At 35.2% G+C, this 23,904-nt stretch overlaps 1 protein-coding gene across 1 annotated transcript; it reads left to right on the forward strand.

The window, feature by feature from the left end:
- Positions 1–1,958: 1,958 nt before the first annotated feature.
- On the forward strand, positions 1,959–23,899 carry LOC142981071 (ATP-binding cassette subfamily C member 4-like). The gene is made up of 24 exons (XM_076126747.1): positions 1,959–2,566; positions 9,973–10,218; positions 10,569–10,776; positions 10,863–11,088; positions 11,291–11,447; positions 11,536–11,785; positions 11,874–12,107; positions 12,986–13,153; positions 13,512–13,649; positions 15,581–15,748; positions 18,100–18,237; positions 18,745–18,826; positions 19,147–19,279; positions 19,552–19,866; positions 20,024–20,213; positions 20,299–20,435; positions 20,609–20,749; positions 20,837–20,940; positions 21,030–21,319; positions 21,407–21,529; positions 21,613–21,735; positions 22,001–22,161; positions 22,256–22,361; positions 22,736–23,899. Exons 1-24 carry the CDS (start codon positions 2,493–2,495, stop codon positions 22,922–22,924), a joined length of 4,101 nt encoding a protein of 1,366 aa, XP_075982862.1. The 5' UTR covers positions 1,959–2,492; the 3' UTR covers positions 22,925–23,899.
- Positions 23,900–23,904: the final 5 nt, after the last annotated feature.

Consider the following 23,904-nt stretch of genomic DNA (forward strand, 5'->3'; position numbering starts at 1 on the left):
CTATTTATAAGTATAAAAATGTTATCTAATTCAGTACCCCAAGTAAAATAAATTGTTCAAAATGTATTCCTGTATTTTTATTTATTTGATCCTCGATATTTATTGTAAATTTTCTCGGTGTCCGCGGACTAAGAAACGTTTAGAAACGCCGCTTTACAGTATTGCACCACATGTCGCAATTTCCAAATCTGTAAAAAGTAAACAGGTAGTACTTAAGCTCTATGATATTTGAATAAACTATCTACGAAGCGGGTCCGCCATCGAGCATGACACGCGCAACACTCAACCCAAACAAGTACAATCACGGGGTCACGTTTCCAGCTTACAAATCATTTTTCCTTGCTACACGCGGGAAAAGTTAAGACTAGATGCTTCTTACCTACACGCAACATACATTTTCACGATTAAAATAAGTGTAGGCGTATTTATTTTGCTAGCATGCCTTGTAGGATTGCGTCAATTAATTGTGATTGGGCTAATAAATTCTTCAATAGGAATGGCCTTGAGAGAGATGGTGGTTTGAGTTTTAATCTAAGTGCAAACAGTATCCTATTGAGTTTGCTCCCAAAATACCTATTTAATACTAGACAATTAATGTTATAAGAGCCCTGCGGCAAATTAAGGTTAAGTATTTAATTTTGTGCTCACAATATTCTCTAAGCTATTTTAAATAAGTAAGTAGGTAGGTACAAAGATAAACTTGTCACTTTACAATATTATACTAGGTATGCGGAAATAAGCGCAATCAAATGTTTTTCTTCGTTTGGATTGCTTGATATTTCGACGCAGATTACACTAGCGTAGTCTGAAGCCGAGAGCAGCAATTTCCGTATTATCAAAATTTGATAAAAAAAATTGGTACCTACTTACAATGTGATGATTTTAAAGAAATGATGTAGCCCGAAAACTTAGTAGAGAGCCAATTGGCATGCACAATCTCTCTAGATTAATACTTCTGTGTACCTACTTCGAGAATAAACTAGGTTCTAAAAATCCTTAAAGTTTCCTAGTTGCATCAAATAGAGGACCGTCAAATGCGTTACCAAGCCTGTGGGTCACTAAGGTTCCAAATACAGATTTTTTTTATACCTCCGTCAGCCGAAACTTGCATACACATTTATTTTCTGTACTAAGTTGTTGAACAATAGTTAATTACGGTAGGTAACCAAATCTTTATAGCAAAAATTCGCCCTTGAAACAAATCAGCACAAGGTCACCACCGTACTAGACACTGCCCATTACTCATGGACAGCACTCCTAAATGTCCACACCTTAATATACAATATCAATTATGTATGAAAAATACCTAACTGTGGAGATAATTTGATAAGTTGTTAGCCAAGTTGCTCTTTTCATTCAAGAAGGCACGTGGTTTATTAAAACGACAACAGAAAAGTTTTTAGAATCGAACTATGGTCCAATGATTACCTTATTGCCATTACTACCAACCAAATGGAAGGCTAAGCCTACTTACTAGGCAACAAAGAAAAACCTTCCTGAACTTCAGTAAAAAGAAAATAAGTTTATGCCGGTGCTGCGGTGGTGTGAGTCAACTTCAGCTAAAGATTTACGAAGCTAAATTTAGTCAAATATCAGTGGATTTTCCTGGTTTTCCTTATAAACTAGCGCTTTGTGCGTAACGTATAATGTTATTTTTATGTTTTTGTTTCGAAATCGAGGAAGATCACTGTCTTGTCAACGGGTGTGTCATCTTAATCTTCAATGGGATACACACTAACACGCACCAATATATCCGAGATTGATTTAATCTTTTATCTACAACTGTCTTGGCAGGATTGATGAATGTGTCTGCCTAGGTCCACTGAAGTTTGATCTCAAAAATCGCAACTCACTACAACTTGTAATAGGTAGTTGAGTTGAAGATGTGTACGTCAGCTTATCTCCCTATCTACGTATATAAATATAGAATAGCACAGTAAAGCACAACGTGTTGTAGGCACTGACCCGGTGAAGTCGCGCGCTGTGATGAGGGAGGAGAGGCAGCCTGTCGTATTCGTATAATTTCGTATTCCGTCCGTAGTAGTTCAGTACGTCGGCGACGCCCGAGTCACTAGCTCGTCGTTCGCGGCCCGTGCTCACTTTGCTACCAACCAATTTACTTAACTGTGATACTTAACGAAATAAAGTTTTAGTTTTCTACAAACTGTAGCATTTATACATATTTCGACTCGCGTCCGGTTCTATAAATTAAACCAGTTAGAATAACATCCCATAAAATCAGTAAACACTAGTGGTCACAGAATCGGTCAGTGTTATAAAAATCCTGTTGCTTATACATTATGCAATCTGTTTTGAAAACGAATGCGTAACTGTACTTTACTGAAATTTAATAGGTACTGCCTATTATGTAAAAGCTTGATATCATTCGCGAGAGTTGACATTATTCGCGGGTTAAACAAAACCAACTGATTTTGTTACATTATTCAGTGATAAGAGAAAAACTTTAAACACTAGTGATAGTTTAGTGCATCATGGAGTCAAAAGTGGTATTGAATCAGAAGAATCCTCACGACAAGGCGAATTTCGTCTCAAAAATATTCTTAACGTAAGTACCACGTGTGTTATTAATAGTTAATAGTGTATCTCGTTGACTGACGCTGTGTGTAAATATCGCACATGTGATGTATTACACTTACACACTGATATTGAACAGGAAATGATCAAATATTCATCGTATACATGACAAACGCGACATAATACATATACAGTTGATGAAAATAGATGTTTATTTCACCGACTGATGGGTATCTACCAGCCGGTGAAATATATAAAAATTAATAAACACCTCCTGTAGATATTAATTACTTCGTGTTTGTGTATCTACTCCATATTAATTGTTTTTGGGCTACCTATACCAATACATATTAAATACTTATCGCTATATCACAAAACTGAGTTTAATAATAATCCTAGCATTTTTATGCATATTTGACTTTAGTCTCGGATTCAGACAAGTTTTTAGTGCAATAAAAAGTAATGTTCGCTCATTCAACAAATAGGTTATTTTCTCTAAATTCTCCTGTTAATGAATTCGGTTTCAAATCGTAAAGTAACAACACTCTGTATGTCGATCGTTCGTATTTATTTGCCTCGTCACAATACTCTCTGCCATACATACAGGGTGTTAAAAAAATGAGACTAGAATCATTTATACGTACAAAGGTCCAAATTAACGTTGTCCAATTTACAGCAGTATGAGTGGGTGTATTAATTACTCTACATCAAAATAAATTAGTAGACGTAGGTGTTATGTTATTCTTTATTTAATTGCAATTAAAATAAAATTGTTACGACTGTGGATACGTAAACTCGTAACACAGTGCCGGATAAAAAGTGAGGTTAGCAAGCAGTACTCTAGGTAATGAATCAGTTCGTCTTATTGGATTTTTGCTCCTTTCGTGTTGAATACTAATTTTGCTAGTGTAAAAGTGCACTCTGATTTTAAGCGAACTAAATTGTTTCCTTAAATTATGCATAGACAGAATTCTAAGTGGAGTTCCTGGGTTGATAAAACTACTCAAAATCTCTTTTAGCTGGGATGAAATTGAATGCACTGACAACATTTGTTCACAAAAGTAAAATTTAGTGACAAGTAAAACTATGGTCAGGAATATGATAAAACAATTGATTTGAATACATGAGAGCCATCGCTTGAACTTGACCCGACTGTCTAAATAAGGAGTTCTCAAAATTATGGCAATTAAATAAATATTTCGAAGACTATTAAAAGTGGCTAGAACTTTAAGTAGTACCTAGCTTAATTCGTTTCATTTTAGCTCTATGCTATACTATAACGCCCAACAAAGAATTCGTCAAGGGTCAAGTTACCAAAAAGAAAATAAAATTATATTTTTAAATCATATACCTACCTACGTTTATAAAATTAAAAAAAAACAATACCTATACCGTTTTCGCTAAGTAAGTGTATATAATTTTACCTCCACTTGAACGTGGTGAATAACTTCGCGGAAATATGCAAAATATTTTTAAAAGATAGAGATTATTATTATTTGTGTCATTTACAACACCTTCCCGGCTAAATCATTCAATTTCATCTTAACAGAGATAAACCTTTAAACCCCACAGGAATTGGAATATCCACCGGTCAGAGATTATTTTACTAAGTATATAAATAGGTATATCGAATTTGTATTTTGTAAAGGAATAAAGTTAGTCTTTGTAGTAGAAAAATTCTAGTACAGGTAAATAAACATTTAAAACAACACGAACTAAGAGTATTAACCTATAAATTAACCCCTTTCGTTAGTTATTTTTAGTAACGTTGGCAACGTAGGTTCTTACTTATCGATCGAGAGCGTTTGTTTACTTAAACTCGGTAGCATATAAACCAAATACTGCTTTATACACACGTAAACAAACGCTCTATAAATACTGACTTACCGCCAACAAGATGACATTTACCATAAACTATAAACCTTAGGTAAAGTTTACAGTTATTCTTAGCAAATGTTAAAAAGGTAGGTACCTATTCTTTATTCGTCGTAAAAACTGCAAATGCCTTAGGTAATCATATTTTTTATTATACGTATGATCAAAGTCAAATATTGCAAGCTTAGATTTAATTTCCGTCTTTTTTCATCAATTGAAGGTCGTTATCAGGTTGAGTAACATTATAGATACCTACCTACTTGATGTCAGTCGATTACTTAACTTTATCTTAAGAACTGGAATATCTAGAAGTCTAGAATAAAATCTATACCTACCTACCGCGTACTTATTTAATTTTTTATACTTATAGGTTTTACGGAAAGAAAACCTCGTAGATCGTACGGACATGATAAAATTAATTAAGTATATTAAAGGTAATTACAGTCGATAAAAACAATAACTCATCCGTGTCTGTCTGATCGTGACAAACGTAAAATAATCTTTTTCTCTTCTCTGAAGCACCTATGCATCTTAAAAGAGAACTGTAAAATAAAAAATATATTTATTTTGCATTTCAACGATTGTCGAATAGGTAACTGAGCAATGTAGCGAAATGCGTATTTTATTTACATAATGTGCATGACTGTATATATGTATAATATTTTTACTTATCAGCCGAAATGTCGGCACTCAAGACTGTAAGTCACCTTTACGTCACGAGACATACATTTATTATATTAATTTCACAATGATTTATAACATTTTTAATCCTGAAAGATAGACAAGATGAGAAAGCGAAATTTCGATGACTGAACAGTGAATTAACGTATTATTATCTATGTCTAAAAATAAACCAACAAAAAGTCTAGGTACATCATTGATTAATTTTGTCCTTGAACAGAATTACTTTATGATTAAGACAATATGTATTGATTTAATGACAGATAAGTCTAAGAGTGCGTTTTGTGGGATGCCCCGTTGGTCCAACGTGACAACGTGAGTTTATTGAACTCTGCGGCGCCTCCAAATAGGCCTCATAATCGCAGTTTGTTATTTATTAAAAATCTGCTGATTTCTATAGAAACCTATACTGCCAACATGAAAAATGAGGAATACAATCATTATGATCAGTATGAACTCTTTCGTGTAGTTGTAGTATTAAAGTTAAATCGAGATTATCGAACGATTATCCTCTAATCTAGCGGTCAAACCAGTTTAAATCGCTATTCTAAATAGATTCAAGTTGTTAAAAATAATAATGAAAGGTACGCATCTTTCTGGTGTCCGAAATATGAGGAGAGCTAATTTCACAAAAGATATATTTTTTTAATCCTGTGGTCTATACTTCCCAGTTTGTGTCATAAATTATTCACATAAAAGAAGAAGATATCAGCAAGCCAAGTTGGTGAAATTTTGTATTTTCTTATTAAGTAATGTTCTTTTGAATAATAAAAGATCCACCGGCTTAGTAGCGGTTTCGTCTTAATTTAGTTTGCAAGTATATAAAAAAGTAAGTAAAGCACCTTTTTTTTATAAAAGCAATTTTTGGACATTTGAATTTTGTTTGATCTGATTCGCCCGCTGTTAAATTGATCTCAATTTGTGGCGAAATCGCAGAACTACATCCATTCACCTCGCACCCCGTACCATGCGTAAAATTAAATATTTTATTTTAGCAGGCCTAGAGCAATTACTTATAGGTATAATCTTTTAGAAATTAACAATCTAGTAATTTCTAAGAAGTTTATTTCTATATTATGGTGAAATATTACGAATTAGCGTAATCATGCCTGAAAAACCTACCAATTCATTAGTTTTGATTTGTATCATCCTAAATCATCTTTGCACACGACAGATATAGGTGATATTTTCGGCACATTTTTAGCGACTGGATAATTAATTAATATGATAAATTAAAATTATATCGTTATCATCAAAAATCTGAGTATTATCTTCGTCTAAGAATTGTGTTCTAATTCTATTTAAAGTTGTGCAATATTTCGTTGTTATCAAAACTGCACATTTTATTTCGCAAAAATGTAAATGGGCCATAACGAATTAACGATAAAGTGAGGCTCTCGCATGTCGCATTCAGGCAGGTCGTTATTTATTATTCTTATCTTTCAATTTGTATAGATTGTTAGGGACTAAAGAGTATTATTGAATACCTAAGTACTTGGCGGTTTGTAGGTATAAACAAGAGATAACATATCATAGTGAATTGTACGTTTCATATTATAACATTCGAGGTTTGCTGGCATATTTAATAAATATCATAATACATGTACTATGTGCCTATCTAGACAAGTGCTATTAAGTCAACAGTCCATGTTCTCGTCATTGATATTTCTATTATGAAATACTTGTTTAGTAATGGCTATTCTTTACATAATTTAAATCTTCTTTTCATGAAAAAATAGCACATGCTGCTGCATTGCGGCATCAAACATCTTACAAATTGTGAAATGTTATACATATTTAAGCGCGTAGTTAACTAAGTACCTACTATACCACTACATAGATTCAAAAATGTACAGTCACACAAATGCTTTTCTATAAAAGACACAAAGTATGACGTCACTGTATTCGTACAATAATTACCCTAAATCTATGGGCGACGCGACCTTGGGAGGGTTCGTTTACATAATATAGTATGTCATAGTGGGGAGGGAAAATCACGTCAACTTCGTTCAATAACCATTTAAGTACAGTTTTGCGTACTAAAGCTACACCTATCAAAATAAAATGTTTAAAAATATTGTAACCTAGCAATGGTTTAGACTGGCTAAACAAATGTTTTTTTATGAAGTAAATGAAAAATTAAACCCAGCAAAAAGCACATACGTTTCTAATAATGTTTCACGTTCAATTTATTTTTATCAACAACTAGCTACATACAAAATGAATGAATTTTAATAGTTCGTAGCTCGCGACCACGTCTATGTCATTGTGGAAGATACTCTGTCTCTAATCTATTGTCTCAGTACTTCGAGATAATTGAAGTTTATTATTGCACAATAACTGTATCGAATGAGGACGTCTTGAAGATGAGTTCTATGCATCTAACTAGAAATATTCTTTTAAAGGAAACATATCATTTTTTCCGTAAATTTTTGTTACGTTAGTAAATAGATCTAAATTTGATGGTCAATATTGAGTGCAGGGATTGAGGAACTGTGCATACGATTCCACAAACTAAAAGGTAATTGTGTGATCCACAAACAGCTAATTCGGGTTTGGTTGTCTGTTGCTTGCACATTTTTGTATAAATTGATACGAGCCTTAACGGATATTGCTAAAATAAGTGCAACATATGCCACAAATGATGCAACACATGATACGAAATATAAAATACGCTTGTCATCGATCATTAAAATCAATGAACTGCCTATATATTGATAAGGCAGCAGTCTCAATGACGAGTATCGATCAATCAGCCAATTGATAAAACAACTTGGTATCATCATTTACTTCGGTTGATTGAAGTTTAACTAGCGTCAATGCGGGATAAATGTAACTGCGTGGTTTTCACCAGCACTAGGTGATGGTGATGAAAAATTAAACTTGACAAACATTTTGTAGCAGAAAAATTAGGGGTAGGTACCTTCCTGCAGTCACTGAAATTATTGAAAACTACACAAGGTAGTGAGATATCAAGTCTTTTTACAAGGTCACATAGCTTACTATGTCATAGCATTTAAAGCATACATTTCTGTAATTAACTGTAAATGGTACCTACTACTTACCATCGTCTGTGGCCGTATTTTTTTCTAATAAATGTGATATTCAACTGTCTCTTGTTTCTGAAATAAGACGGGTTTTCAAACGCAGATAGCTGCTTAAAACCCGTTTTTGCTTTCAGCTGATAACGTAAATAATTGATTGTTCCCATACCAAAAAACCGTATTAATTAAAGCCGTATTAAAAGCAAGCAAGTTCCAGGTAAAATAGGAATTAATAACAAATAAGATGATGTATCAACCTCAAGTAAAAAGTAATACAATGAAAAGAAGGAAATTAAAAGTTGATACCCAGCTCAAAATTGTCGTATTTGGTTTGAATTAATTCTACAATTAATTCTACAAAATCTGGGGTCTTAGATTAGATTGTGTTATTTGTACAGAAAATCCGGGGTATTTTCGAAATACATTTATTAAAATTCATCGTTCGGTGCTTTATTTTATAACACCTAAGTAAATATACGCACAATGTTGATTTTTAAACAGCTAAACGGTTGATAATAGGTATTATTGGTAGGTTTTATTACAATAAAAATGCTCAGTAACAATGCAATTAATAAAGTGTAATAAATAAAGAGAAAAAAATCTAAGAATGACAGTCATCGCATCCGAGAAAGAAACTGTTCGTGTGCAAAATTATCTCGCGATTCTTCGTCTACATATTTTCCATGGCCGTGATAAAAAGAATTCTGTTAAGTAACTAGGTTAATAATAATTAGATCAAGCTGCAACTATAACTATTCTTATAGCATATTTATACCATTTCATAGTTTTGGTGTTTATAAATTTACTTCTATAGAACTGAAACGGATTTATTTACATTTAGTCTCCAGGATTATAAAAATAAATTCAATTAGGCAATGAATATGCATATTGTTTATCTATTTAGGTAATCCTTTATTATTAACGATAAAAATATCTACGTTTAGATAACAATGACAGGTATATATACTGTTGTAGCCAATTGATTTTGATTATTGATTAGATTTAGTACTTATTTAATTCATTTCCGATAGTGCTGATATTATGAGACAGCACTGTGTTATCGTACCAATACGATCGTGTTAACGATTATATCAACTAAGAGTTTATTATAAACTTTATGTTATTGGCAGATATCTTGTCCATCGTCTACAATAGAGATAGAGCATTGATCAGTTAATCCTATTATCACGTGTGAATTTGTTGAAACGTACTCACGAGCTCCTTATCTTATCCATAAAGTAATAAACAAACGAAAAACTGATTTAATACTGTATTATATGGATGAACAATGAACATATGGAGACACGCAACACAACGCAGTCACTTATTTACAGAATTAATCAAAATAAAGACTTATCTGTATTTATCCTACGTAGCTTCGAGGATTGCCCAACAATAAAATTTACCTTGAAACGAGATAACTGCAGATAATGCTGATAAATATTTAGAAGGGCCTATCTATAACTTTATCTTCTAAAACCGTATAAGTAGTATTTATACCTAAGATTCATCCTCTAGTTTATCTTTCAATGTTAAGATGCTGATAGCAATAAGATATAATCCGTGTTGATTGTAGGGTTGTAGGTATTGTTAATACGATTTATTTCAATTACTTTTGATAATTCATTCAATATCATAGAGATTAATCTAAAAAAATCGTACTACCAAAAAAATATGTGCCATTATAAGATGCATATATCTATAAAATATATATGAAAACTAAAAACTCCGTGAAATGTTAGACAAAACTAAAACGGCAACCTCCTAATGCAGTCTTCCGTGGTCCGTTCCTGTGCGTGCTGTCAAATAATTTAATTCATTTTCATGATTGTTTCAGATGGAGCTTCAGCCTTTTCCGCAGAGGGTACAAACATGGTATTACTGTAGAAGACCTGTGGCGTGCGCGCGACGGCGATGGCTCCGGCCGCCTCGGGGACCGCCTCGAAGAAGCTTGGCAGGATGAACTGGAAACTGCCAAACAAAAAGGCACTAAACCTTCACTCTCGAAAGCCATCATAAGATCGTTTTGGGTGGAATATATGCTGTGTGGACTTATTGTTGGTCTCTTGTTCATAGTATTTTGGTAAGTGCATATAAATAACATTAAATTGAAAAACTAGGTACTTGTCTTCGATTTGGTTCTCGGTACAGTCTATCGCCTAATTATAACTTCAAGTAAAGTATCTGTGCACTGGTGTGCGCACATCATGTATTTCAAAGTAAATACTTACTATAGATAATTAAACCGCGTAATTGCTATGCAAACGTCATACTGAGGTCGATTTTAATATAGCTAGGTTTGCACACCAACATTTTGATTAACTTTGGTTTTGTAGTATCATTCTGATAACACCCTCTTTTTTCATGATACAAACTTGTGCAATATGTTACATGTAATTAAGGATTCAACTAATATTTCCATTTTATTTCCAGGCCTTTAATCCCGTACACGTTAGCATTATTTATCAAATATTTCTCGGAAGACAAAACCCCAGAATCATATAGGAATGCACACATATACAATTTTCTGATGAATGTTTTGAGTATAGTGACGGCTTTGATGCTGAACCATTTACAATTAAGCCAAGGAAGAGTTGGAATGAGGGTTCGAATAGCAAACTGTTCATTGTTATATAGAAAAGTAAGTAACGTCTTTTGTTGTAAATGCTGTAAAGTGGAAGCTGATTTTAAGTAAATTCTAATAATTAAAATAATTGTTTCTTTTAGATACTTAAGCTAGATCGCACAGGGTTGAACAAAACTGAGCCTGGACAAGTGATCAATCTGATGTCCAACGACGTAAACCGTTTCGACTTAGTAGCACTGTTCCTGAACTATTTGTGGGTGATGCCGATTGTGGTGCCAGTTGTTTCATACCTGGTGTGGCAGCACGTGGCGTGGGCCACGCTAGCCGCATTAGCCGTTATATTCATACAAACAGTCATCGTGCAAGGTAAATAATACATAATCATAGTTTTTATGATGATGATGACAGTTTTATTGTGATGCGTCTAAGTTAAACATGCAGTTGAATTGTAAATAAACACATTTACAGAAAAGATTGCATGGCGGATAAAGAAATAAGTATTAAATAACGTAGTCATTACTTTACTGGAATCGCGAGGTTTATTCAGAACAATATTATTATGTTTTAGCTTATTTGAGCAACCTTCAGGGCGTACTTCGAGGCAAAATAGCAAAACGTACAGATGAGAGAGTAAAGGTAATGAGCGAATTGGTGAATGGTGTGCAAGTCATCAAAATGTATGCCTGGGAGAAACCATTTGAGAAGCTGGTCGACAAATTACGGAAGTAAGTCCAATTACGAAATAATTATGTGTTAATTATATTCCCAAATAATAATAAATGTATGTAACAAATACTTTACTTATGATTCTAGGATGGAAGTAAGTTTCGTTATGCGCACATCGATGATCAAGGGATTTTCAACAGCATTGAGTGTGTTCACGGAGAGGTTCATCTTATTCGCTGCCATAGTTGCATTTGTCTTAATGGGAGGCGACATTAGGGCTGAAATAACCTTCTCCCTGGTTCAATATTTCAACTTGCTGCAGCTCGCCTGCAACATATTCTTCCCCCTGGCGCTAGCGTTCTTGGCCGAAACCAAAGTGTCCATTAGGCGAATTGAGGTAAGTTAAATGAAGATAATTAAACGTGCAAAAAAGTTGATTGGTTGTTTAGTTAAGATGTACTGATGATACTTTATTTTCTGTTTAGGAATTTTTGATGCTCGATGAGTTAAAGCAGCCCGATGAGATCAAAAAAATAGATCCCAAGGGTATCGTGAGCAACGGCAAAGAGAAGGAGAAGTCTCAACCCACAGGGCTGGTATTGTCTGGAGTGAGCGCCAGCTGGCAACCAGAGGCAATAGTCAGTACTCTGAGGAATATCTCTCTCACTGCGAGACCTGGAGAATTCGTCGGTGTCGCTGGATTAGTCGGATCTGGAAAGGTAAGCACACGACCAGTATCCTGAGATTTTGCGACCCATGTACATTCCTAAGCAATATAAAATAATAGGAAGCAAATTTTCGGAATAACAACTTTGTGATTAGTCTTTCGTTTAGATCTGAAAAAACATTAAAAACTCGCGTCCTTGGGTATCATGATACTGTCCCGTGTACATTTTGTCGCATCCTGATGGTGTAATATTGTACAATGTACAAACGTACCGCTGTTCTCGATATCAATTACACAAATCAGCAGCGAGCATAGAATAACTTTTATCGATTCATGACCTTGAATACTCAAGTGCTTAAGTGCGGGAAACGTGGTCTGATAATGAAAAAGTTAATTAAAATGCTGAATCATTAATCGATATTTATTTGTTACTAGCTCCTACGCATTACCTGGAAAAGTGAAAAGCTTAATTAAATAATACTCAATTTTTATCGAAATCATTTAATTTTTACTTGTTTGCAAGTTGTAGGTACCTACATTGAATATTAACCTAAGTAAACCATGATTGTTTTTCCGCTAAAGTGACCAAGCAAAATAGTCATCAATTATTTTTGTACTACAAATGGACAAGTCACCGTAACAATGATTCCGTAATTATACACTGTAGCAATTATGGCTATGAAAACTTTGATGGTATTTACTAAGTAATTCATCGGATTCTTTATCATACAAATTATTTAAAATCAAATTGATCCATATGTATGAGTATATTAATGAGCTTAGTCAAAAAATTAGTAGAAACATGATAAATGAATTGTAGGAAGCAGTAAGAATACGAAATCTCTTTTTCAAATTTCGGTGTGAAAGAAACATCGACGTGAGGGAATATTGCTCTAAGTCAGGCCTTAAACCAATGATATTTTCTAACAGTCGACGCTGCTGCAAGTGATCCTGGGCGAGTTATCACCTACACAGGGCGCAGTTTCATTGGGCGGTGGACGCATCTCTTACGCTAGTCAAGAACCTTGGCTGTTCGTTGCTACTGTGCGTCAAAATATTCTGTTCGGACTACCCTACGATCGTGTGCGTTATAGAAAGGTAAGATAACAGACTGTCCCTCCAACATCTAAAGTGGTCTGGTCCATTATATCATATGAATACGTAAGTGGACATCAATTAACTTTATTATCTAAACATTTGCAAGGATTATGGTTAAAAGCTGTAGTTTAGAGAGCTTTATCATATATAATGAATATTATGTATAACTAAAGACTATGTAATATTTATAACTAAGGTAAGCTATTGGAAAAATCGCAATACACAGCCAATTGGCATAGCACTAATCTCTGATCGCCAAATGTGTTGTCAAACTTTTCGAAATCCCTTCGTGGCAATTATTTTTAATTTGTTATTTAATTGGATAGAGGATTTACCGAAATTGATGGTTTGTTTAAAGGTAGTGCACGCTTGTGCTCTGGTGCGTGACTTCGAACAGTTGCCAGCCGGCGACTCGACGCTGGTCGGAGAGCGCGGCATCAGTCTTAGCGGTGGACAACGTGCGCGCATTGGTCTCGCTAGAGCATGCTATAGAGAGGTAGGTAAACCTTCGTCACAGCTGCGACAGTGGTGGACTGTAATCAGACCAGAACATAGGGTTGCTCAATGTTAATTCTATGACCCTAGAGCAATTTTATTATGGGGTTACGCAAATATCTCTAATTATCACAACTAAGGTTCATTCTGTCTATAAGTTTTCTTAACACTTTGTCTCCTTGACAATGGCAGCCTGTTTAAAACGTTGCAGCTGTCAATAAGTAAACATTGATAAAATAAGTAAATATATACTGGTAAATATGAGTTAAAAGATCTGAAGGTAGATTGCATAATTATTTGAATGTATTGTCTGTATATTGTCGATTCTCTTATTAAGTACTTAAAGAGCGAGCATGAACGGATGCACGCATGGTTGACTTATTTAACTTTTTGTCAAGCTTAAATCAAGGACAAACATCTTTTTCTGTTATATTCTCATGTAATTCCTTTGACATACGTACTCGTATTCACACATCATTATTTTTGTATTAAATATGGAAATAATGATCCATGCACCTGCACAGTTCATAACTACATATTTTCTGCGTTAAAATATTCTCTGTTCTGTTTTTTCACCAAAGTTAAAGAAATGGGCTTGCTAGAAATTAGTAAATGACCAACGTTTTGTGTATATTGATTACAATGTTTGTTAGATATAAAGTTTAATATCCGCAAAGAAAAGATAAAAAGATAATATTTATTAGCTGGTACACTAACCTATTCTGCGGTTAGGCACCGCTACCACAAAAGCCTTTATGGTCGTTTACTAAGAAACGACAATACATTCCAGAAGATAATACTATTTGAACACAGATAAAAACGTAGGTTTCAGATAAAGGTTTAGTTAGAGAGCTTACACACTGGTTGTAAATGAAACATGGCTTTTCTGGCGATTGGATCTCGGTCGTAATATGAGTTCAATTATAAAACTTTAAGATCATATGCATCCATACCTATAATTTGACGTACTTACATGTTGAAAAAAAGCAGTTACATGTGCGTACTGCGTGTACGCGGACAATCAGATCTAAGTTAAGGATTTAGCTTTTCACTCTAGGCGTATTCTCGGCGTGAAATATGTCTAGTGTGAAAAGCTCTAATGCACTATACGTCCGAGTCACAACGTGGGAATGCATAATCTTGTTTAAACATAGTGTAGGTAGAAACGTATCAACGTATTTTTATTATTAGATTAGCGTAAAAGCATGAATGTGTAGAATTGTCATTATTTATAATTCGTCATCATTTTATTATGGCGACACGTCAAACTATCTTTAATAATGTAAAGCGCAATCTTTTATAGAGTAATTATGTAAACATAAGATACGATATGAACTGTTTATCTTTATTACCTATGTCAATATGGAACATCGAAATGATTTATTGGATTAAAGTACAGGCTATTTGCTATCGGGCTCTAGTTTGTAACTGAGACAAATATAAATGCTTGATTCATTCATTCAGCGGCATCAGATTTCAGAATGATCGGGCAAACGGACAAACCGATCGTTAGCTATCTGGCAATGTTTCAATGTCGCCAATATTAACTTTTTTAAACTCATTTTCCTCATTGGTTTTTGGGAGTACCTGCGTCACCTGCGTGTAATTTCCCCGATAAAATTCCCCACTTTGCAGAATAAATTTTCCCAAATTACTAGGAAAATGTATTCCTGTATAAAGAGTACTTTCCAGGAATTTGATAAGATGAAGAGCAAAATAAACAGGCCTACTCGGTACGATGTTTGCTTCGTATTTTAGTGTCTGAATAAAAGCAGTCGATATCTATTGAAAAACATGAGCAAGTAATATTGTAGGTTCAACGAAGACGCTTTACCCGAGGAGCTAGCTAAAGAAGGAATTTAGAAAAAGCTAGTAAATAGGTCTTGGTAGGTGTAATATAGTAATATCTAAAGGTTGTTGTGTTTGGTTCAGGCGGACATCTACCTGCTGGACGACCCGTTGTCGGCGGTGGACACACACGTGGGCAAGCACCTGGTGTCGGAGTGCGTGATGGGACTGCTGCGCAACGCCACACGTATACTCGTCACACATCAGCTGCATCACCTGAAGTCTGCTGACAAAGTCGTTATCCTACGTAACGTAAGTATACAACTAAATATTTCAGTTTATTTTGCAAACTACTTTTTTTTTGCAACATTTTATGGAAGCCTGGACACTTGTTTTCACTTGTTTCAAAATGTTTCAAACAACAATCTATTTTTCAGTTAGAGCTAAATTCAGGAGAGTAAGTCGGAATAAGGCACTATTTTTCTTTAAATTCTGAGAGCAAAAATTTCCCGTGACCCTATAAAAATGTCGTAATTTCACGGGAGATTTTGGCAAACTTACACAAGGCAAAAGGCTGCGACTAGAAAGTTAAAAATAAGAAGATAAACATAACTATAATTCCGCGGGAAGTTTCTGTGTATCGTTTAATTACTCAGTCTCACTTGCTAGTACTTGATTGACAAACGCATTGTTAATTAACATCATTAAACACTGGAATACATTGTCATTGACTGAATGTGTTTGTAACACGCACACCATGTTTATTGAAGACTTTGTAAGGCATTCATACCGACTTAGTGCGTAGCCTTTAAATATTGACATGCACTAAGATCACTACGACCATTATGGGTATCCCGGGTTCGATTCCAACAAAAAATATAAATGAAAATAATATAAATCATCGATTTAGTACTTTTAACATTTTAATTCGACCTTCGAAATATTTATTTAATTACCGGGTCCGCTAGATAACCAGATTTTCCGCGTTTCTTTATCTAGTGCGGTGGTCATGTTTTTGAAAACCTTCATACTAAGTAGATAGAGATCTACGATATGAAGAAGACTATATCAGTCTATATCTATTTAAAGATTGCGCAACTGTGATGCAATAGATAGAGACAATATGCTTCCTTGTTTATTTGATTCTCTAAGCTTCTGAATACAATATGAATTATAAGTTAAATACAAACCAATTTAAAGTGCTCGCTAAATAAATATAGCGTCAATTCATATGATAATGTGACTAAAGTAATTAAAATATTACAGTTATTTATTTATATAGACAATTTTATCTGCGATATGATATTCTGTGCAAATACGGAGTTTCACTACATAGTATAAAACAATTTAATAATAAAACATAAAGCAGACTATCAAATAAGCCTGGTATTATTTAAAATAAATTATCCTACACTTAAAAAAACATAATTGTTTTTAAATTATAAAATTACGCTTAGGTACTTTTTAGTTGTAAAAGTCTACAGCTTGCATGCAGCACAATAGGACGGAATGATTTTCACTCATTATAGAAAAGTCGTTTCATTAATGTGATTTTAATGCCTCCTATATTTATTGAATTAAGTTATATCTTCATATGAAATATTTTTACCTAAGTAGTTATTATCCAAAAGTTATCCGTACAGACCAAACATTGAGTATCAAGTCGAGAATTTATGTAGAATCTATCGAAATTTTCCAAGGAGGTTTGGCAAGTAATTAAATCATTTCAATAAATTATCTTTACTCTACCAAAATAGGTGAATGAGCATTTGCGAACACGATTTGAAGGTCCATGGCGACGACTGTGACGGTGTAACAGTATCATACCCTATGGTCCTACAGACACAAAATAAACCTGTACCCTATGGTCCTACAGACACAAAATACCGTCCTCCATTCATTTGGAATGTGACACAACCAAATAGTTAGACATTAGTCAACGCATTTTAATAAAGAGAATGTCGTCGCTCTCTGACCTATTTACGAGCCGACTCGCATTCATATTTTTATGATGACAAAGCCCAGCCATTACAATACAAAACTGTTGTTCATTTTAATTACTAGCTCGTCCCAAAACGAGCTGTAAATAATAAAAACATAACATCTGTAATGCCATTAGATAAAGCTGTAAATAATAAAAACATAAAATTTCATTAGCATTGAGGCTACATGTTCAAATCTATACCAATATTATAAAGCTGAAGAGTTTGTTTGTTTTAAGAGTTTTGCGGGAATTCCTGATTCTAGCTACTAACATATACTTAGAGACATAAAGATTTTTTCTTGAGAACTTGACTTTCATGAGTCAATGTTATGTACCCACTTCACGTTGTTGATAAAGATAACACGTGTACCTGTTATGTAATGTTATTTATTTGTCAGATACGACACTTACAGACAATAAACATAATATCTATATTAAGCTTTCAGTTGGTTATAGAACTCGTAATTTAGTTTAATTTTTTACTAAATACGGTTTGAATGTTTGCAAATCGATATAGTATTAAAGTTGCAATAACTATGTATGTTACTACGGTTAACTAACATTACTGACTTGTGGTCGTTTAATGTCAAGGCTACCGAGTTTAAAAAATGCTATGCACTTACATTCGCTGACGACTAAATACAAGACATAAAATAAACTAAACATTTTCTTGTTGTAGGGTGAAGTTGAAACGGAAGGTAATTTCGAACTCGTGTCGCAATCGCCGTTGTTCGCCGAACTGCTGCAGGAAGAGGAACAACCAGAAGACGCCCTCGTCAACCCTAAGCAACTGCGTCACAGAGCTCTGTCTATTCAGGTACAGTCACCTTTCTTATGCTCTTTTAAATACGTAGTATACGTATTACGAGTATGGAATTATGAATTTAGTGGGCCAATTTAAATACTGATAAACTATAAATTGTTAAATATTTGCTAAGCAACAGCTGATCAATGTTAATGATGAGCTGCGAGGTAGTTGCTGGAAATATTGTTTGCACATGCTGTTATCAACTCTGCAACGACTGCAACAGCAACATGCTGACAGCAACACCGCAACACATTGATTCAACTTTGTTGCTAAACAAATGTTTACCATGAATACAGCTTAATTGATGAGCTACACTCACGAATATTTTGTTAACTGCGATGCTTTGAATGTCAATTTAAGCAGAGAAGTCTCATTTTTTAATTAAAAGAAACGTTTATACGATATTCGATTGATTGAATATACACAATGAACTAAGTACCTATTTTGATGAATTAGCTACCAAGTAGGTATGTTGGAAATGAATGATAATGTATTAAATTATATATTTAATTGCAGTCTACAACAAGTACAAGCACTGTGCAAGATGGCGTCGCACTAGAGGAGGAACAGGAGGAGGCCGCGGAATTAATGGGAACAGGTATGTTACCTTCTTCAAAATAAGTCCTTTATCTTCCGAGTCTTCATATGTTCCTTCATATGCTGACTATACCTACGTTAGGAGAATGTATACATACTATACATAAAGTACCGCTAACTTAGTTTGCAGGTAACTTCCAAACATATTTTTAAAGTATAAATTCTATATTTTAAAGGGTCTTATGCGAATAACATATCGCGAATTCAACTGTTTTAAAAATAAACGGTCACAAAATAGCCATTACTCACGTGCCTTGAAGTGTTCGCGATGAATCATAAATTGATAAAAGATATGTTAAAATTGAGTAATGTGATCGACAGGTCGAGTGCCAATTTCTGTCTACAAGCAGTACTTCAGGGCTGGAGCTAACTGGTGGCTGATTCTGCTTACTGTAACCAGCGTCATCGCAGCTCAAGTTGTCACATCAATCAGCGACCTCTGGCTTACGCACTGGTAAGCACGTTGTTCCAATGTGAAAAGCACGTCGTATTTTCCCACTTTTATCTACATTATATTTGCTAGAGTCAACATGATCAATCATTTTTAGAATTTGGCAACACGCTCTGCAAGATAAACATTTACTGACCATTCATTAACTTTATCAGTTAGGTACTGTTCAACATAAATAAAACTTTGTAAATTTCTACGTTTATCATCCTATAGACACTCGCTAACTACTTAGAGACTACTAGAGACTAAAACCAAATATTATTTATAATTTTCAGGATGAATGATGTGGAGTTTAAGCATTATCTGTATGCAGAGGGAAGAGACTTCACCGGCCTAGACAATGGATTTAATAATACTTATAGCAACGATACTAGCAGCAGTAATACCACTGAAACCCTTTTATCAGAAAATGTCCCGTCTACTACTATCGCTCCTAACCTTACCGTCGTGGGTACGATACTTAAGACTGCGATGGCCATCCAGAACCTCACGACAGAGGAAACAGCGTCGCAAGAACTATACAACCATCCATACTACATTTACATTTGGGCGATTGCGATTTTGGGCTGCATCTTACTTACAACTGGCAGGTTGGTAACTACCTCAGTATGATATATGAGTACCTATCCTACTTCGACTAGTTTGTACGTACTTACATTACCAGCAGACACAAAATTGATCATCACCCGAAGTGACGATGTTTTATTTCATTTTACGTTACTCAAGACTTATTTATTATTTTTTTAGGTCGATGTTGTTCCTTTGGGTTTGCATGAGAAGTTCCATAAGACTACACAACCAAATGTTCAGTAACATTCTGGCGGCTACGATGCGCTTCTTCGACACCAATCCCTCGGGCCGCATTCTCAACAGATTCTCTAAAGACATGGGCGTCGTCGACGAGATTCTGCCCAGGATGTACTTGGACAGCATACAAGTAAACTTGAATTTTTTATTCTTATTCAATGCGCTCAAACGCTTTTGTTTAGTTTCATGAAATAATGTAATTCGTGTATCCACAGATATTCATGGTGATGATGGGTATCTTAGTGATGGTGGCCATCGTCAGTCCTTTCATGCTTCTGACTACGGCCGTCTGTGGTATCTTGATGTACATCTGGACAGTTATCTTCCTGAGCACAGCGCAGGCTATTAAGAGGTACTTATTGGCTTTTATAGCACCTATAAAATTATATCGTTTTCGTAACAAGTAATAATAACTTGACAGTTTATATATTGATTTAGTGGTAAATAATCTATACGCACGCAAGGTGATACTGATGAGCCCGTAAAATTAATGGAGAAACTATAGCAATCATGTTTGTGTGTCAGGGTGGAGGGAGTGACCCGCAGCCCGGTGTTCTCTCACGTGTCGGCGACGATGGCGGGGCTCGCCACCGTGCGCGCGTGCGACGCGCAACACATGCTGCGCACGCACTTCGACGACAAGCAGGACGTGCACACTGCCGCCTGGTAACTAACACTTCATTACCTAATTGATCAGATATTTATTTTATCATATGGGTGTATTTTATAAATAACGGATTTATCTCGTTCTAGGTTCTTGACGCTTGTCACGAATACGGCTTTCTCAATCTGGCTGAGTCTCATATGCGCCGCCTATGTTGTTGTAGTAGCATACACGTTCCTACTTCTGGACGATGGTAAGATTTAGATTATTAGACCACATTTAAATAGCAATAATGTACTTATTAAGAAACTCCTGATATTAAAATTCTCTTACTGACCACAGGTTCGACCAAATCCGGTAACGTCGGTTTAGCGATCAGTCAGGGTCTGATTCTGGTGAACATGGTGCAGTATGGTGTGAAACAGACGACAGAGGTGATCTCTCAGATGACCAGCGTGGAGCGTGTGGTGCAGTTTACGTCTTTGCCGAGGGAAAATACCGAGGGACCCTCGCCGCCAGCCAGCTGGCCGCAGCGTGCAAGACTCGTGTTCAGAGATCTCTCGCTCAGATACGACAAGGACGCAGACCCCGTACTTAAAAAGTTGAATATTGTCATCGAAAGCGGTTGGAAGGTAACAGCTATTTCTGCATTTTGTTTAAGTTACCTTATCCTAAACCACATAGAATCTTGCGTGTACTAAATGCGTTTATTATTTCAGGTTGGTGTTGTCGGTCGTACTGGAGCTGGTAAATCCTCATTGATTTCAGCACTTTTCCGATTGGCACCCATTGAAGGACACGTTTTCATTGATGACGTCGATACCGGAGACATTGCTCTTAAGGTAGTGTGGCAAACCTGCCGATGTACAAAACTTGTCATAAACTGATGATTTACAACTTACTAACGTAATGGTTTTATTTACAGGAGCTTAGGGCAAAGATCTCTATCATCCCGCAAGAACCAGTTCTATTCTCCGCCAGTTTACGCTACAATATGGACCCGTTCGATAAATATACTGACGTGGATATATGGAACGCTTTAGAACAGGTGAGTGCACACGAATATCGTAATAATCTTTAAGCACTAACACTAGTATTAATCTGAAGTTAATTGGAGATCTGTGTACCGCTAATTAATCATTAATTACAAATAAATATTCACATAATTATGTGACTAGCCAGGAAATGATGGCTCAGGATAAATGAGATTCTTTTTATCATTAATTTCATGAGTTTTTGTTGTCTCTTTAAAGCGCTAATGAGCATGCAAAGGCCTATTTGCAATGTAATAATTATACAATTTTATTTTGAAGGTCGAGTTGAAGCGCCACGTGACATCACTTGCGTCGGCGGTGCAGTCTGGCGGGTCTAACTTTAGCGCTGGACAAAGACAGCTGCTGTGTCTGGCTCGTGCTGCCCTGGGCAGAAACAAACTCCTTGTACTCGACGAGGCAACGGCCAACGTTGACCCTAAGTAAGTTGCTTACCAGAACTTATAGGTACCGACTACCTACCATCTTTGGCTATAAAGTTTGTACAAATATCTAACTTCAATGTTTTCTTTACAGCACGGATGCTCTGATACAGAAGTCGATTCGTAAACACTTCGCTGATTGCACCGTTATAACTGTGGCGCATCGATTGCACACCGTTGCAGATGCGGACAGAGTTGTTGTAAGTTTCTTTGACAATTATCTTTTACCGCTGTATGAGACTCTAGGTTCCCAATCTATTCTTAGTCCGGGACCACTTTTATTTCTTGCCAGCAGGGACCACTTCGTAAGTATCTATATTAAAAATAAAATCTAATAATCATCCTGAAAATCTTTAATTTAAAAAACATTCGCGGCCCATATTTTGCCCTCCACGGACCACTGGTTGTTCGCGGACAACTGGTTGGGAACCACTGCTCTAGGCTAACGTGTAGTATTATTGATAGTAATAATATAAAGCGTTACTCTTCTATAACTATTAGAGATAAGAAAAAACTAAGAAGGTCCCTGCTGTTCCTAGTTAAAAATTAAATGTTCTCTTCATTGTTGCTACAGGTGATGGAGGCGGGTGAGATAGTGGAGTGCGGACACCCGCACGAGCTGCTGCAGCACGACGAGGGACACTTCACGCGCATGGTGAAGCAGCTCGGAGCCGCCGCCGAGCAGAGCTTGCGCGACCTCGCCGCCTCAGCGCATGCGCAACACATACGATATGTGGACGCCGAAGATTCCAACCAACCTTAGTACTTACTGCTACCTCGTACTTACCTATATTTATTAGATTTATGAATATTCCATTATTTTCGTGGAAATATGTAACTACCTACTTAATTAGCCAGTGTTTTTATGATTAAGAGTTTTTAAATCTATGTTGTAGCTGTATTGTTGTTTATAAGTATGAGAGCTCAAAGCTTCTTGTGATTTTGTACCGTCAGGCGAGGATGAATGTGCCTACTTAATGGAAATCTTATATACTTAAGAAAAGTAGTTTTATTTTTATAATCATCTAGAAATCTTTTAAGAATTTTTTGAATATTTATTTATGGATCAAATGTTACCTAAATCCTTGGCCTAGCCTTTAGGATCTCGAGAATACTATACGAATTGAGAATGGTAAAAAATAGTATGTCATAAGTTAGATATTGATAAGTAGTTCATTATTAAATTATATGCATAGAACTTTATCCAGTGATTTATGCCTTATGCCCAGGACTGTTTTAACTCTACAATATAAAAATGGAAAAGACAATCAATCTGAATCTGTAACCAAAGCTGGTTTACAATTTTACTTTTGCCACATAGGGTGGCACAAGAAAATAATTTTGTGTTCATTTATTATTTATACATTAAGTATTTAATTAACATGTATCAATGTACTTATATAAGAGTGCTTAGTTTTAATGGTGGGTGTCACAAAAGGCACTATACAATGTCACACACAACTTGGCCCAAAACTTACATATTTATTAGTAAACAAGTCCTAAAACATTCCCTCCAAGCTTTTGTACTTCAGACCAGTATGTTTTGTAACCATTCTTATAAAAATGCAGCTACCTATGTGGTTTGTTGATGACATTGTTGAATAAAAAAGTGCTACATGCTTTTACAGTGCTGTGATTATAGCCAGGATGCCTTATTGAGATAAGCTTTATAAAAAATGTTTGTAATATTTGAGATTACTGTTGATTATACAATGAAAATATACTTTGATGTTTTCAATATAA

Source organism: Anticarsia gemmatalis, chromosome 2 (assembly GCF_050436995.1).
Source record: "Anticarsia gemmatalis isolate Benzon Research Colony breed Stoneville strain chromosome 2, ilAntGemm2 primary, whole genome shotgun sequence".
NCBI lineage: Eukaryota > Metazoa > Arthropoda > Insecta > Lepidoptera > Erebidae > Anticarsia > Anticarsia gemmatalis.

Bases quoted from the DNA above. Each gene is read 5' to 3' on its own strand.
- LOC142981071 (XM_076126747.1), top strand. From the start codon at position 2,493: ATGGAGTCAAAAGTGGTATTGAATCAGAAGAATCCTCACGACAAGGCG. The intron at 10,777-10,862 runs GTAAGTAACGTC...TGTTTCTTTTAG, and splicing joins GTTCATTGTTATATAGAAAA to ATACTTAAGCTAGATCGCAC. The intron at 12,108-12,985 runs GTAAGCACACGA...ATTTTCTAACAG, and splicing joins GATTAGTCGGATCTGGAAAG to TCGACGCTGCTGCAAGTGAT.